General features: G+C 38.8%; 1 protein-coding gene across 1 annotated transcript; it reads left to right on the top strand.

Annotated features, from left to right (window-relative positions):
• Window positions 1-2,788: 2,788 nt before the first annotated feature.
• VCAM1 (vascular cell adhesion molecule 1) lies at window positions 2,789-15,941 on the top strand. Its single transcript, XM_018561954.1, has 10 exons — window positions 2,789-2,933; window positions 3,609-3,893; window positions 5,144-5,467; window positions 6,023-6,289; window positions 9,879-10,142; window positions 11,364-11,630; window positions 11,978-12,244; window positions 12,457-12,726; window positions 13,099-13,197; window positions 15,165-15,941. The coding sequence occupies exons 1-10, from the start codon at window positions 2,855-2,857 to the stop codon at window positions 15,323-15,325; spliced, it is 2,283 nt and encodes a 760-aa protein (XP_018417456.1). The 5' UTR covers window positions 2,789-2,854; the 3' UTR covers window positions 15,326-15,941.
• Window positions 15,942-16,455: the final 514 nt, after the last annotated feature.

Raw genomic sequence — 16,455 nt, 5'->3', positions numbered from 1 at the left:
ATGCTGCCCAGCGCCGAGTGTCAGCTTGAGGTGGGGTGGGCTAGGGGTATGGCCGCGAGGGAGCTCCATCCATACGTGCATTTGTTACAGCTCCCTCGCTTGCCCTGTGGAGGTGCCTGGACCACAGTGACGCCACATTCTGGTTCCTGGCACCTCTACAGGGCACACAAGGGGTTGTGACTCAATGACCGAGGACAAATGTGGGTCCTGAGGTTACGCAGGTTGGGAACCACTTATCTATGCAACTCAACCTCAGTTCAGCTCTAAGGAAAATCAAAGTTTTATAAGCACTGACCTGGACAATCAAAGTTTTTAATTTTTGTTTAATCAATTTCACTCATTTTTTGCTAGTGTATTTACTATTTTTCTATTCACTTCAACATCAAACTTTTGGTTTACAGTTTAAAATATTAACAAAACATTTTGGATTTTGTGATACAATGCAATCTTAGGAAAATAAAAGCTATTTGCCTCACTTTGTCAAAAAATCTTAACATTTAAAACAAAAACTAACTGAAACTTAATCCAAGCAACACAACAACATTAATGCCAAACACCACTGGGAATACTTACCTCCAGATGGACCTCTTAACCAGAACCATTTTCTTATATGGTTTACTATGAAATAATATATGAAATCACAAAGTATACAATAGAGCACGATAAACAATAATCTGAAATTTATATATATGAAAGAGTTTCCTTTAGTTTAACCATTTTCATATGAATCCACTGTACACATACAGTACAGTGGGTATATCCATTATATACACATGCATTGTTATGTAGAAAGATGTCACTGTCAGACTAGACATCAATAAAGATGATACTAGTGAAAAGTATTCAAAGTGTATGTATAGTCAAACCTTTATTTAGTTTTAGAAAGAATGGTTAAAGGGTAAAACCTCTATCAGTTTATTTTCCTCCACTTGCTGTCCTGGAGATGCATCAAGAAGTAAAATCTCTACAAAGTTAGGAAATTCTCATCTTATGCTGGCCATTCTCTGGTCATTTATTCTTGTTCAGCCTCACAGACTGAAGAAGTGGCTGGAGTGTCGCTGTTAGAATACCCATAGGGTTATTCACAATAGGGTGAAGAGTTTGGAGAAGGCAGGAGAAGTGAACAATCCAGGACAACGTAGCTGAACTGGAAAGTGAACGGAATTGGAGAATATTTCAAAATCAGCTATTTTGTCCTAGATTGTTCACTTCTCCTGCCTTCTCCAAGCTCTTCACCCGTTAGTGGATAACCCTGCCAGTGTCTGCAGCTGACTGGCTGCAATCACTGTTCAGCCGAGATTTTTCAGACCACCTCAAAGGTGGAAGCGATGCCAACGGGGCCACACAATGCTCTAATTTCTGCTTACTCAGCTAAAATTTAAACAGTGTATGGCCAGCTTTAGTTGCCACCAGAACAATTGTTCTTTCTATAGTTTTTATTATATATGTACATAGTGGCAGCCATATTTGCTCACTGCATACACAGGTCCTGCTTTGCAGTGCTACATAGTGGTTGTGCTTTTCTGCTCTTCCTTGCAGTGCAAGTCAATGAATCGGCTGACCCAATGAAATCAGTGCACTATTGAAATAGGAAATCAGCCAGACAGGGAATTATGCCCTTTGTGGCTGATATCTTATCCAGACAGATGAAAATCAATTGGGTAGACTCAGTAATGTAGTAGATCAGTTATCCTATATATAGTGGCTAATCTACAAACCTGTACATACAGTATAATAAAAGAGGAAGAGACGTCATGGGAAACACACATCTACAGTTATGTAAACACTGCAATAGTAGCTCAAAATACATAATGGAAATGCACTAGCTTAGTCTATGGCAATGTTGGCACCTATGTACATTTTTCATCTCACCCACTATATAAGAAACATAAAAATCACACAATGCCAAATCTCATTGAGGGGAATATATCAAAACTGGAGTAGAATAAATCTGGAGCAGCTGTGCATTTTGTCTGCGCCAGTGTCAGTATCTGTGTTAGTATTCGGGGCATTTTCACGAGTACAGGTACTTGTGAAAATGCCCAATATTGGCACAAATTGGTGCATCCCTAGAATATATATATAAAAAATATATAGTTATAGGAGGGAGCTGGGAGGAGGCAGATGAGAGGATGTTACTTTTATGGGTGAAGGTTCGCTTTAAGAAATAACGCTAACATATACAACAAGAACAGTTGGTGAGGCTAATAATTCTAACCTGTGCTAATCATTGTGTTTTACTGCTACATTGTGATGTTGTTCATTCATTGGGGATTATGCAGCAAGTTTTCATAAGAACATCCATTAATCTATTTAAAATAAAATAGCGTGGGATCTTTACGTTGTAAACTTTCACTGTTGCAAATAATTTTTTTCTTCTTTTCAAAGAACTGCAAATCATTTTTTATTTATTTTATTGTGACTGGTACAACATAGCTACAGCTTGCCCTAAGCAGTTCACTGATCTTGCAGCATGATGTCATGCTATGACTCCTCATGTACAGTAGGTGGTAGCATTGTGGCTCTTGAGGACCACTTTTAAAAAAATGTGAATTCCCCTAAACAGGAATCCCCTCCTTCTGGTACATATAAAGCAGCTGTTTGTGATGTCTGTTACTCAGTTCAGGACAAGCAGCATCTACTACTAAGCACAAATATACTCTCCATTATCACTACTGGAATTTAGAGCTTCAAGAGAAATCCTGGGATTTGCAGTCTTCCATAAGGATAAAGGAATATTAATAATCTAATTGAAACAACTTGCTATTTTAAGCACCGTCACAGGACCTTGGACACAAAGATCTTTTAAAGAGACTGTAACCCTTATACTCTCCGTTAAAGCCGGACCCTAATTATGTCTGGCGGTCTGGGAACACCAACTGTGACAATAGTCATAGGATATATCATCTATTTACAGGTCATATTCACACATGGTAAGATAGTTGTATATTAGTGGAAATTGTGCATTTTTGTTTTATATTGCCTTGGCTATTAAGAGCTGCAGTCTTCCTATCAAGATAAACTGAAGATTTTATTGATTACTTTATCAATATAGAGTTCATGATTTCAATATATTTTAAGATTTTTTAAATACTTGATCAATATGAAAGTCATGATTTCACTAATATTTTTAAGAGGACACAACATTGGTGGGATACCGCTATTGTCTTTATAGATACATTGTTTTGCATAAAATGTTAAATGTCTATTGTGCTGCTTACTGATGCTTTTTGTACATTTTTTAAATACTTGATCAATATGAAGGTCATGATTTCAATATTATTTGGTAAGAGAACAGCACATTGTTGGCCTACCTCTATTGTCTATATCGCCTTGTTTCAGAACGTCCTCAGTCAAAATACTTGAATCCTTTAAGAAAACATAACACACAGTTTGTTGTATGAATATCAGCAATCATGTGAAAAATGCTTTCTGATTAGTGTAGAATGTAATGTCTTTTGTTTAAATATTGGAAGAGTTAAAGTGTAATCCTAACCATTTGTATTCCATTGTCTTATTCTGGCACAATGGCAGATTGCTGCCATGTCCCTTGTTTGTGACAGATGATGTGGCTTGTGTACCTAACTAGCTCATTGTGTCTTCCACAGGCTATGCCAAAAACATCACCCTTATAAGTACTCAGTCTATAATCACATCTCAGATTGGGGAAGAGCTTCGTATTACTTGTCTAGGCACCAAATGTCAGAATCCAGACTTCATCTGGGCTGCCCTGAGTGACAATCCATTACGTGGTACAATCAACAATAATGGACAAATATCTGTCCTCACCATGAAGATCAGCAGTGAGAACCTTGACTCATATGATTCCTATCGGTGCACCGTGAGTTGTGATAATCCTCCTGCGGAAAAAGGCTTTAAAATCATAGTTTACTGTAAGTGTTAACTACAAACTTAATTCAATGACTGCAAGTACACAAATACTTATGTTTCAGGGGGCTGGGGGATAGAAGACCCTTTTGAAAATATTCTACAAAGGGTCTTGAGCAGGACTGTATGTCCAAGCAAGAGGAGTTCGTTATGTCCAATGTTTTGGTGGATCGCAGTCCATCTTTGTTGAGGACTGCGAAGCATTGATATGTTGGACACAGTAAACTCCTCCTGCTTGGACATACAGTCCTCCTCAGTATCCATGATTGCCTCTACTACTTTCCATTTATTTACTGGTGTTACTTTGCTGCAGTGCATTTGGACAGATACCCCCTGGACAGTGTTCACAGACTTCCAATGGAATTTGTGTGCTATTAAAGAATATGTGGAATTAGTGGCTCCTGTTGCAGAATCCCTCTAAATTTTTATCTGTCAATTACCATTCTGCAGATCAGTCATCATCATTCATGACAGCTGTAGCTGGGGATCTCTTTCAATGGGTTATAGCAGAAGTAATAATGTGGAAACATCTGTCTTTAACATTCAGTGCTCTTTCCGCACACTGCGTGTTATATTGTAGGTACTGCTGCAATGCTTAAATAAACCGCCAGTAACGGTATAGGGTGTGGTTATAACAGACATCGTGTTGTGTAACTTCTCCTTTGTAAAATTTAAACCCATGAAGCCTTACCCAGCTTAGGAGTGATATAAGCCTAACCTGTTTAGTCCTGATAGTACATAGTAGGGGGAATTTATTAAAACTGGAGCAGATAGGATCTGGAGCAGTTGTCCAAAGTAACCAATTAGATTATTTTTTTTGTTTGATCAGTTAAGCTTTGAAAATAAAAGATAGCAGCCAATTGGTTGCCATGGGCAACTGCTCCAGTTTTGAACAAAGTATCTAGACTGCATAATATTTTAATGTCATATACATGGTTAAACAATTCTCATATGAAATCTATGTGCTGTCTCTTGGGTGTTTGCAGAATTTCCATGTCACCAAGATATGTTAGACTGGAGAAAAGTAAGACTGTAGCTTATGGCAATCAATCAGCTGTAATTTTTTAATACACTGTACTAGAAGAATTGTGAGCTGGATTTTGAATTCTACGGGCAACAGTTACCCCTTTCTACTCAAGTTTTTATGGATGAGGCTCTTAGCATGTAGCTTTAACTATCAGATGTTCTTTAGCTACTTGAGTTTACCAGGATATTGAAAGGCTGACTAACCATTGCATTATATGTCTTATTACAGCATTCCCTGAACCCATCCTGACCATCTCATCTCTTATGGCTGGAGAACAGTCACACATCGCCTGTACTATTCCTGATGCCTATCCATTTTACATGTTTAATGCTCGGATCTTGGTAGGAGAGAAGATTGTGGCTGAGTATAAGGTCCCAGAGACAGATGACTTCCATGTAGTGAAAAATATCAGCCTATCTCATGATTTAATGCTGACTGATGAATATGAGGCCAAAGAAGTAAAATGTGAAGCTGACCTACAATTTCAGGAAGAAGAAGACAAAGAAATTGCTCCTATAAATCGGAATACAACTGTGTACCTCAGCCTTCTATGTGAGTAACCAAGAGAAGTCATTTTTCAAAGAGCATGTATAAGGAGTGTACATAAACATTATCTATGATTGATAGAGCAAATAACCATGTTTCAATTTCTCATCTACTTTAAACAAATTTAAATTATTGTGCAACATTAACACTAAGTAACACAGACAATTTCTCAACTAAGAACAGGTAAAAGTAAACTATACCTGCACGTACAAAGACCTGGGGATCAGCGAAGGTGAACGCAGATTGTAAACTGTACTGACCTCTAGGTTCCCTACCTGTCCCAATGTAATCTACGTCCACCTTCTGGGTCTTCTCTGGGTGTCAAGAATCAGGAGATGACTTGGCACTGAGGAGGTGATGACAAAAGATGTGAAGTGGATCACACCAAAACTTGCAAAGAGCCAATCCAGTGGGGATTTTGAGCAAAGTCATGTACTTTACATGCGCCAGTCATCTTATCTGATTGTCTATGTGTAACTGAAAGTGGAGTTGCCTTTTAAAGCTTGTAACAGTATTTCACAATCTTATACAACTATTTACACTTTTTTTTTCTCTCCTCAGATCCTCCAGGAAAACCAGTTATTACAGTTTACCCTGACACAAATGTATTTGCAGCAGAAAACATCTCTCTGTCTTGTACATATGAAAGTAGATCCCCAGCTAATGTAAAATGGGTGAAACTGGATAAGGAGAAGGAACTGGTGATGTCCCATGACCAGGGAATTCTGGCAATTCCACATGCAGAGCAAGAAGATAGTGGGGTGTACATCTGCCGTGTGCAAAACAATGTAGGAACAACATCTTCGGAAGTGCAGATCACTGTACAAGGTAAGACAGGAACTGGGATAACTTCTGCTTTTATCTTTGCTTAATGTTCCTACTATTTTGTAGCAGGTTGGATATTGAATAGGCTTAATAGACCAGAGCCTACAAGTAGCATCAAGATGGCTTTCTTGCACAAGTAACAGGGATGATATTCAATTCACAATTGTTATATGTTATAAAGTCTGTTATTTCCAGCCAAGGGAACTAAAAGCGCTGAAAGTAACAGTCACAAGGTTGCAAATAATGACCATTATGGCACATAACCCATGGCCTATAAAATAAAAACAATTCTTTCCCCCAGATTTCATGTAATAGGATGAAATCTGGGGGAAAGAAAAGTATTTATACTGATAAATAGGCCCCTAGAGTGTCATTAGAGTGCCATTTTATAATATATCTCAAAGACTTATGCCAGATTCACACTTCCATGTCATGTTAACCCATGTAACATGGGTAACCTGCATTGCAGTGCTATTCATTTTGAATGGCAACCCAACACACTAAGACAACACACATGTGTTGTAGTGTTCCGCAATGCACTGTAGAAAAAAGGGTCATGTGTGATTTTAAGCTTGTAGATGCATTGGCAGCACAATAAATGTAAATGGGCTGCATTAATGCAATGCACAATAATGCTCAAGGACAAAGATGTGAATGGGCCCTCAAAGTGTATCTAAAACCAAAACGTTTTTCTTAGTTTTGGATAAAGTGGTGAGGGTTTAAAACTTCTGTGAAGTTATTATTGCTGTCTATATCCAATCCAATTAAGTATATCAATATTTATATGTTTTCTAGCTGTTCCAGAAAAGCCTAAGTTGACCATCTATCCCACAACCATAGTGCAAGCCGGAAAACCTGTTACAATTGACTGCTCACCTAATGGCAATCAAAATGTGAATGTTACCTTGTGGAAGGTTTTAAAAGATGGTGATACTCCCCTTCTAGGAGCCAAAGGAAAATTAGTCATAAAAGAAGCAGACCCTATAGACACCGCTGTATACAAGTGCATTGCTGAAAATGATTATGGAGCTAGTGAAGTTTCAGAATTACTCATAGTGGAATGTAAGTATTGTTCATTCATACATAGGAGACCTATAAACATGTGATTGATGTGTGTTGACTGCTTAGGACTATAACTTTTGAAGTTGTTATATTGTGAGTATAACCAAGACTTGTGTGCATATTTCAGTGACTGACATCACTGGGAGCATCTTAGTAAATTTATATAAACATTGGCATTGCCATCAAATTGGCTGCCCTGATAAGAAATAAGTAAAACCTGTTCAGTTAAGCCATTGAAAGGAGATGTAGCATCAGTGCAGTTAGATGCAGCAGCTCATGCCCACGTTGATGCACACAGACCATTAATACTGGTTATTACTCACTTGTATTGAGACTCTTGGCTTAATACACTGTTAGTAAAGAGTGCCAGGCTGTGATAATCATCTTTTCTACAATCACTCCATTATGAGCCATTTCACAGCACAGTATTACTGCAACACATTTGAGACACCGGACACTTTTATACACTGTGGCATCATTAGTGTGCTATGCTTGGCTGCCTAAATACAGGTTTACCAAATCTGGCTGAGATTAAATATTTGCTTTTGCTGTTAATATTCTAATTATCAGACTAGTTACAACCATCATTTCATTCAATTAAATTTATAACTGTCCATTCATCTAACTCTTTGATTTCATACTATTCAGAATCACCTAGTATCACACATTAGGATTATTAGAATTACAAACTTCTACCTTTGATGTCTGTACATGAGTGACTCCATAGGCACACAATAAACTGTATCAGTCATTCTCATGAGAAAATAATCTTTCATTCTGCCATTCTCTTTAGTAAGATCAAGTTCATAATAGAATGTAAACATAGGAATGTTATAGGTTTTCACTCCAATACAGTTCTTAGTATTGTGTACACACAAAATTGTGTTGATAAGGGTCAAAGACAAAGCTATTGGACGCCTTTTGGAATCTGAACATTTACCTGGAGAGGTGAAGGTCATGTACAATATTGTATGAAGGAAACACTGAGGACTGTGTTAAGGTTACATATGTTCTAAGAGTATTGTGCAAGACATATGTCAAGCAGTCTAGTGTGCCCTTTGGAGAGTTTTGTCTTCTTGCCTCTACTTTAGCGTACGGAGCTGATCTTGTAAAATGTGTAACAGTTTTATATAAATGGTGTTTGAATACTTCTCTTAGAAAGTATAAGATGTTGCTCAATCATCTATATTTTTTCCTTCAGATCCTCCAATGGAAACTGCTTTTACCGCTTCTGATGAGGAAGTGTATGAAGGGAATGAAATCACTCTGACATGTGCCTCCAAGGGAGCCCCTGAACCTAGCTTCTACCTGTATCATCTGTTGCCATCAGGGGACAGAGTTCTGCTATCTGAAGGTCCAGAGGTCACGCTGACAAATGTGACTGGTGGGGTGTATCAGTGTGAAGCCAGAAACTCACTGGGCAGCCAGAAGGAGAAACTGGAGCTCATACTGCAATGTGAGTAGTGGCAGTGGTAATCCCAATAACCATCTAAGCTAACCTTATGGTAGCAATCATTCTACTTTCTGTTGAGTGGCTATTTACGTTAAACAATTAGACAGATGTGTTTTAAACACAATCATTTACCTAATAGGTTGGTGCAGGCTATTACCTTTATATGTAAAAGTGCAACAGTTTAAAAACAAGTTTGTGACTTTGTGATGATTCATGACATGCACTCTTTAAAGTGGACCTTCACCGTCTCCACCCACTTTCCCTCATTGTATTCCTGACCTCCTCCTCTTTTAGAATAGGATTTTTACCCCCCCCCATGTATTTTTTAATGGGACCCCCTGGTACTTTCTGGATTATCCCCTAGGCAAAAATGACGTCCCAGCCACCCACAGCCTCCTGGGATACTGAGGTCACTTATTCCAGAAGGCCTTGAGGTGCTCTTTGGCACACGTACCACTGCTTGGTTGCTTTATCAGGGGGCTGTTTGTCTCTTCCTAGTTCTTGCAGTCAGCCCCCAGAAGATGTGCATACATTGCAGCACATTATCAGGGGCCAGCTGCAAAACTCTAGAAGAGACTGCCAGCCCTTTCTGCCGGCTGCAAGAACCTGGAAGAGACACATAATAGCACGGAACCTGGAGTGCGGCGGCGGATTGGTGGATTGAAACAGGACCACGCTAGGTTTATGTGGATGTGTGAGTATGTAATTTGATGACAATCCAGCGAATAAGGTGAATGGGGAAAAAAACATGGGGAGGGTGGTGAAGTTCCTCTTTAACAATGCTTATGTTACAGTTAGAGATATTTGCTAACATAAAGATATCAAAAATTATTGCACATTTGTCAGTTGTATCATTTGCATATGACAGACACAGATGATATTAACCAGTTGTGGTTTAGTGAGTAAGTTGTACCTGTTAGTACAAAGCTATGCCTGTTTACATACAATTAAACCACTTCAAGGTGCACGCAGAACCTCTTTTCTGTATGGGTACTTTGACCAAAACCATTTCTGACTATACAAACACATTTCTTCCCAACAGTATTTCGTATTAACATGTATTTGCTCTTTTAACAGTTCCACCTGAAAACACATTTCTAACCATCACTCCATCTTTGGTGACGAGAGGGGAGAGTGTACATATCAGGTGCACATCAGAAGCTTTTCCTGCCCCCAGGCTGGTGTTGAAGAAGCAGACAAAGACAGGCCTGATGGAGTTAGAAGCTGAGGATGGGCAGTATAGTATTACACACATGACAGAAGATCAAGCAGGGACTTATATATGTGAGGCCTCAAATGTGGTGGGACTGCAAGATGCTGAGGCTACTGTAACTGTACAAGGTGGGTCCTAAACACAATCTGTTACTGCTTTAGCTTTACTATAGCTTATTTAAAGTGTATATAAACCCTAACATTGAACTTATCTTATTTGGTCCCAACATACTATTGAAAGCATTTTATTGTATCTGTGCAACAAGAAAAAAAAATTAATGTTGATCTTGCCAGAAATTCAGTGAGCTCCTAATTTCCTATAGTAACCTAACAATGCTGCACTAAAATCTAAAATGTTGTTGCCTGCCTGCCCTGCCCGTTTCCCCTCCATAAGCTATAACCTTCCCTCCACCTATGATACACAGATGAAGAGAGGGGGAGATGTTCTGTATTTCAAAATCACTTGTTATTCTAGGGTGACAATGTATGCCCCTCCATGGATATAGTACATTGAGTGGGCATTGTCACCATAGGACAGAATTTATTTTACTGGCAGAATCTCCACAGGCCCGGCGCTACCACAACGCAAGTCAGGCGGCTGCCTGAGGGCGCTGCAGGGTGAGGGCTACTTGTAGAATCTCCAGGCGAAAATAAAGAAAAAAAGCCTGAAAAAAGATAACTAATGCACCACATTTAAGGACTGATAACCTATAATATACACGTTTTTGTTCTTGGGTTTAGATACAATTTAAACCTGAACTCCAGGACACTGTGTATCTAAATACACAGATAAGATACATATATGGGGGCTGTTTACCTGCCAAAGGATTTGTACTTATATCTATTTAGTTATGAGATTTAACACAGCTCTTCCACACAGCACAACCAGAAGGATCACACTATTTTCTCTGTTACAATTACCTGGCATCTGCCTGCCACAGCCAGCTGAATGGACAGAGAAGGGGCAGCACCAGATTGATAAAGTTATTCCTCTACTTTTTCCTGTCTTTTATGAGCATATTTGTAAACGGCTCAGCTTATTGGCTTCCACTGATGCCCATCTAAGTCTTGGAGTAAAGTGGATTAAAAGGGCCTACCATCAAATCAGGGCAAGTTGTGGCACTAATGTTAGTTGCATTTAAGAAATAAATGCAATGATTTGTTAATACATATAGAGCTGCAATTTTACCAGTTCACCCAGTTATGAATTGTTCATGAAGATTGAAAAAATTACTGTGTGAAACAACTATTTCATATTTCCTGACCTCTACTGACTACTCAAACAACAGAAAAAGTTTAAACTTTCAACTTCACTTTTATTTCAAATATTTTTTTCTTTTCATTCAACAGTTCCACCCAAGAATACACATATAACCATCACACCCCCAGCAGGGGTTAGAGAGGGAGATTTCATAGACATCAGATGTAGTTCCGAAGCTTCTCCTGCTCCCAGACTTGTTCTGAAGGTGAAGACAGAACATGGTGTACGAGAGCTGGTATCGGAGGGTGGACAATCCCAAATTGAACATGCTGCTATAACACACAGTGGAACATACATCTGTGAATCTACAAACGTTGCAGGACAGCAAATAGTGGAGACCACACTGACCATACAAGGTGAGAAAGAAAGAAGACAAACATTATAACTACCTATTCAATAAATCAGTGCCAAAAGTTAGATCATTTTAATAAAGTTATAAGGGTTCAAACCAGATTTTATTTTACAGAAGGCGAATGACAGAAGGGTGACATATGATGCAGTAGGTTTTTGTGGGTAACTGCACTTTGTATATTTTGTTTGTAGTCTTTTTGGCCTAAAAAGCAGCAATGAGGGCTAGATCCTCAATTTTTGTGAGCTTTTAAAGATAGCATATAACATACACTAACCAGTGCTTAACGTGTGGGACAACACTTTAAGCTATAGAGGTTCTTCTGTGGTTAACGTGTATTTTTTTCCCTTACAGTTCCACCCAAAAAAACTGTTTTGACTATCAGCCCTTCGCCATTGTTGAAAGAAGGAGAGAGTGGATATGTTAGGTGCACATCAGAAGCTTTTCCTGCCCCCAGATTGGTGCTAAAGAAGAAGACAGAGGCCGGCCTGATTGAGCTAGAAATGGAGAATGGGGAGTACAGTATTACACAAGTTGGAGTACAGCATGCAGGCACATATTTATGTGAATCCACAAATGAAGCTGGACAGCAAACAGCTGAGACCACACTCATTGTACAAGGTGAGAAGAGAACATGTATCATTTATTCAGATGCTTTTTTAGCTCTTGTGTCTTGTCAGCCTGTTCTGGTATTTAGTTTGCAGTAAAACATTGACGGATGGAGGTGACATTGCCTCACTTATTTTTTATGTTTTTGCTTCTTGTAACATCTTGTGGTTATTACTCCAACAATATTTTATGTTTAAACCTTTTAAACCTTTGTTTTTTCACAGCGCCACCCAAAAACACTTTGATATCAATCACTCCATCTTCAGTGGTGAAAGAGGGGGAGGATGTACAGATCCAGTGTTTATCTGAAGCATATCCTTCCCCAAAGCTTGTCCTCTTGCTAAAGACAAAACATGGCCTCATTAGCCAGTTGGAATCTGATGATGGATTGTACAATATCACAAATGCAGGAGAGAAGAATATGGGGACATACATCTGTGAATCTACAAATGTGATCGGACAGCAAACAGCAGAGGCCACGCTGACTGTACAAAGTGAGTACCATGTAAATGGCATACCATTCTAACATTTATCAATGTGTTATGAAACTCTAAATGATATACAAACTTGTGTACCGTTTGAAATGGAATTTCATAGGTTGACTCAACCCAATCAATGATTTTAAATTATGGGTGGATGCTGGGGGTTGAATCACTCACATTGTAATGACCCCAGTAAGTGTATGTAGCTGTTGTCGAGAACCTGGATATATTCTGTATAACAAGCTGGTAGGTATTAAAAATTAGCATCTACCCACATTTGAAATATTAGTTATGGATGGACTGAACCTTTAAGGTTGTAGGGTAAATGATACAACCCTTTAAGATGTAACCTTGTGCATAATTAACCTCAAAATTCTCTTCCAGTTCCACCACGAAAAACCACAATTGTGACTCCATCACAGAACATCACAGCAGGTGTTACTGTCACTATCACTTATGATACCCACATCATCCCACCTCCAGGTGAGAAGTGCCTTAAAGAGCTTCTTTTATGGCTTCCTTCCTAAGAATCCACTCTAAGTGCTATTAATACACTGCTTTGCTGGCTTTTTTATTAGAATAGAAAGAGGAGAGCCCACACACAGGAAACTATGAATAATTCTAGAAGCTCAATCTGAGAAACTGTTTAGAGAACATCTGCTAGAGCTTTGTTTAAAGGCACACGTGTAACACAGGAAGACGTGAGCAGGGCTACAGTTAGTGAGAGAATTCTCTCAAGCTGCATAGTAAATCCTCAGTTAGCCTGCACTGCCATATAAATTATTGGTTCTGTGACCTTTTCTAAAACATTTTTGCTCTTTGCTTCTGCTTTCTTTCTTTGCTGCAGACAGTGAGACTTCTTTAGCACCAGTTAAATAAACTCAGCAATGCAGGAGCCATTATACTAGTTTCAAGTATATTTAATTTGATGTGGTTTCAGTTAATGGATTATCCCCATCACTTGGGGGAAATACGCTGGCCAGGCGCCGTTCACACAGATCTAACTCTATTAGATGGTGCTGAGGAGCAAATTCCAAAGTTCTTCAGTGCCATCTAGGGACACTAGTGCTATGTGAATGGAATCTGCCCAGTGTATAATTCAGCCCCTTAGGGTCAAAGGGCAACAAACTGGAACCTGTTTTCTGATTCCAGTGAGCATTGGATATACAGTATGGCTGTCTAGTCAAGTGTCTGTTCTTTGCATGTCTGGCAATCAGTTTCCTAAAAAAATAAAAAATAAAAAATAATGTATGTGAATAGTTTAGAAGTCAGGTTATTCTTCAAATGCAAATTGCACTGATGAAAGTAATACTTTTAAAGCTTGCTAAATGCTTGATGAAGCCTGCTACAAACATGTTTAAAGCATTACTATTAAATTCACTATTCAACATTTCAGCACTGGATTGAAGGATGTTATCAGGTTTTCATGAAAGCTGCTTTTAAGATGCTTCGTCAATGCTTGTGAATGTTTGCTGAAACTATTGCTTATCAGACTAGCATTTCTCATTCCAATGCCTGCTTGAACTAGGCCTAAGTGTTAAGGCCGTGACACACTGCAGGCGAAGCGGTGGCGCGCTGCCTTTGCAGTGTGTCATGTCATTTTATTCTGGGCACCTCAGCTGGCGAGAGCTCGCGGAGCTGAGCGTGCCGAGATGAACAATTTCAACTTCAGCCAATCGGCTGGCGCGACGGGATGCGACGTTTGGCCGGTTGTTAAGCACGAGCCAATTGGCTGAAGGTGCAGTCAATCATCAGCTCACACACTGCACGCAAAGCTCCGTGCCGGATAGCTTTGCTTCGCTCTGCACGGCTTCGCGTGCAGTGTGTCACGACCTTTATGTTGTTTATGGTTAGTACTTAAAGTGCAACTGAAGCCAATTTCTAATTCAATTGGTGCAGTTGCCCATAGCAACCAATCAGCTTCTATATTCCATTTTTTCAACACACCTTAGAAAATTAAATGTAGAAGCTCATTGGCTGAACTCAAGTTCAGACACAGTTTGTCTCAGCTGCTTTTTATTAATTCCCCCAATTGTTCTAAACTGATCATACATTAACATTTGTACACACTGCTTTCTATTTCAAATCTATAACCTGTACTATCTGCTGTAGCTTCCTGTCTTTAATTGCAGAAATCAGCAATAATTTTGTCAAATATATGTTTGCTTGGTTTTCAGTGGTCCTATATCACATATTTTATTTTTGTTTCTTTCATTATAACCAAAAAATGCTTTTGAAAAATAAGGCTTAAGTTACAGACTGTCATCCTATTCTGGGAGTGTGTGTAGACAACTGCACAGATTCCCATGATGCATATAACTAGTGAACCTGACCTCGCTTTCTCTCTATAGAACCAGCATCTGTTGTTGTGCCAATGAATGCAATCCATTACTCTTTGGCCTTGTTCCTGTCAATCTTTCTCACCACCCCCCAACTTGTCTCTATTGCAGAGCGACAGCAAAGCTCAAGATTTGACTACGTGCCACCAGCGATCATTGGATCTGTAGTCCTTTTAACAGCTGGCTTTATAGGAACAATTGCTTATCATCTTAAGCAGGCGAAGGTCCAAGGATCCTACAGCTTGGTCAAAGCATTGAGGAGCAAAGTATGACTTTAAAAAACTGAATTTCTTGGACATCTTTAGATGCAGAGTGATATCATTACAATACTGTTAAAAAGGACCACAGCCTATGGCAGAAAAAGTGCCAAATCTGCAAAATGTTCAGAGTCCTTTTGTGCAATTCAAAATGCACCTGTGCTGGCCGCAGCTTTGCCTAGTGGTACATAAAATGAACAGGGATGCAGTTATCATAGACACATCTGTAAATAAAGACAAAGACTATAAAAGACAATTATTTAAGAGAGCAAATATCTCTCAACTGAAACCGAATGGAACCAACTTGTCAAAAATCACTGTTTGCACTTAGCTTTTCTATCCTGTATATATTTTTTGTATATGTGTTTTATATGTTCCTAGCTGGCTGTATTTAATTTAATAATATCTAGTCAATTTGGTCCTGACTGTCCTGCCTCCATGTTCATGTGTTTGTTTTATACGCGGTGGAGATGTGGTACGTGAGCTGAATCTTAATTTGCCCCTTTAACTCCAGAGGACTGGCTGATTCAATGGCTGTTGGCATTGAATGAAAGAGCTGAATATTTAGGAGGATCAAACCCAGAAGGGATAGAATGGGAATTATGTCACCAGGGGTGCAAAGGGAGAAGAAATTACTGTGGATGATTTATTATGCTTGTTTGGTATACAAAAGAATTCCCTTGAAAAAGCTGTACATTGTACTAGGACAGGGCACTATGAAGTATGGTTTTCTTGAACTACATCGTAATAATTTATAAAGCTTTACAAAAGATTTTGGTTATATTCTTATGGTAAAAGTATAGTGTATTTTTAGTGAACACATATTTTTGGCAATTATTGCAATGTCTACTTTACAGTAATTTTTTATATAACTTTCACCATTTTTTAAGATTGCTCTTCCATATCTATTGTATTATAAATAGAGCTTTAAAGATGAGCTACTAGGTGGAGCTCCCAGAGACTGTGTAATAAGATATCGAATACAGAGCGGGTGATTTGTTGTTCAGTTAGATTCTCATCCATGCTAAGGCTACATTCAAATGCATTGTAAAATTGACTCTTGTCAAACTGGGTTCTGCAGGCAGGGTCACCCACAGTTCGATTTTCAGCCAATTCAGGAGAAAGCAGATGAGTGTTAATCTATG

Source organism: Nanorana parkeri, unplaced genomic scaffold (assembly GCF_000935625.1).
Source record: "Nanorana parkeri isolate BGI_ZX_2015 unplaced genomic scaffold, ASM93562v1 scaffold553, whole genome shotgun sequence".
Lineage (NCBI taxonomy): Eukaryota > Metazoa > Chordata > Amphibia > Anura > Dicroglossidae > Nanorana > Nanorana parkeri.
This window is presented reverse-complemented; position numbering and strand designations above follow the sequence as displayed.

Coding starts and splice junctions, on each gene's coding strand:
- VCAM1 (XM_018561954.1), top strand. CDS start 2,855: ATGTCTGGCGGTCTGGGAACACCAACTGTGACAATAGTCATAGGATAT. Junction 10,143..11,363: donor GGCTACTGTAACTGTACAAG/GTGGGTCCTAAA, acceptor TTCATTCAACAG/TTCCACCCAAGAATACACAT. Junction 13,198..15,164: donor CCACATCATCCCACCTCCAG/GTGAGAAGTGCC, acceptor TCTCTATTGCAG/AGCGACAGCAAAGCTCAAGA.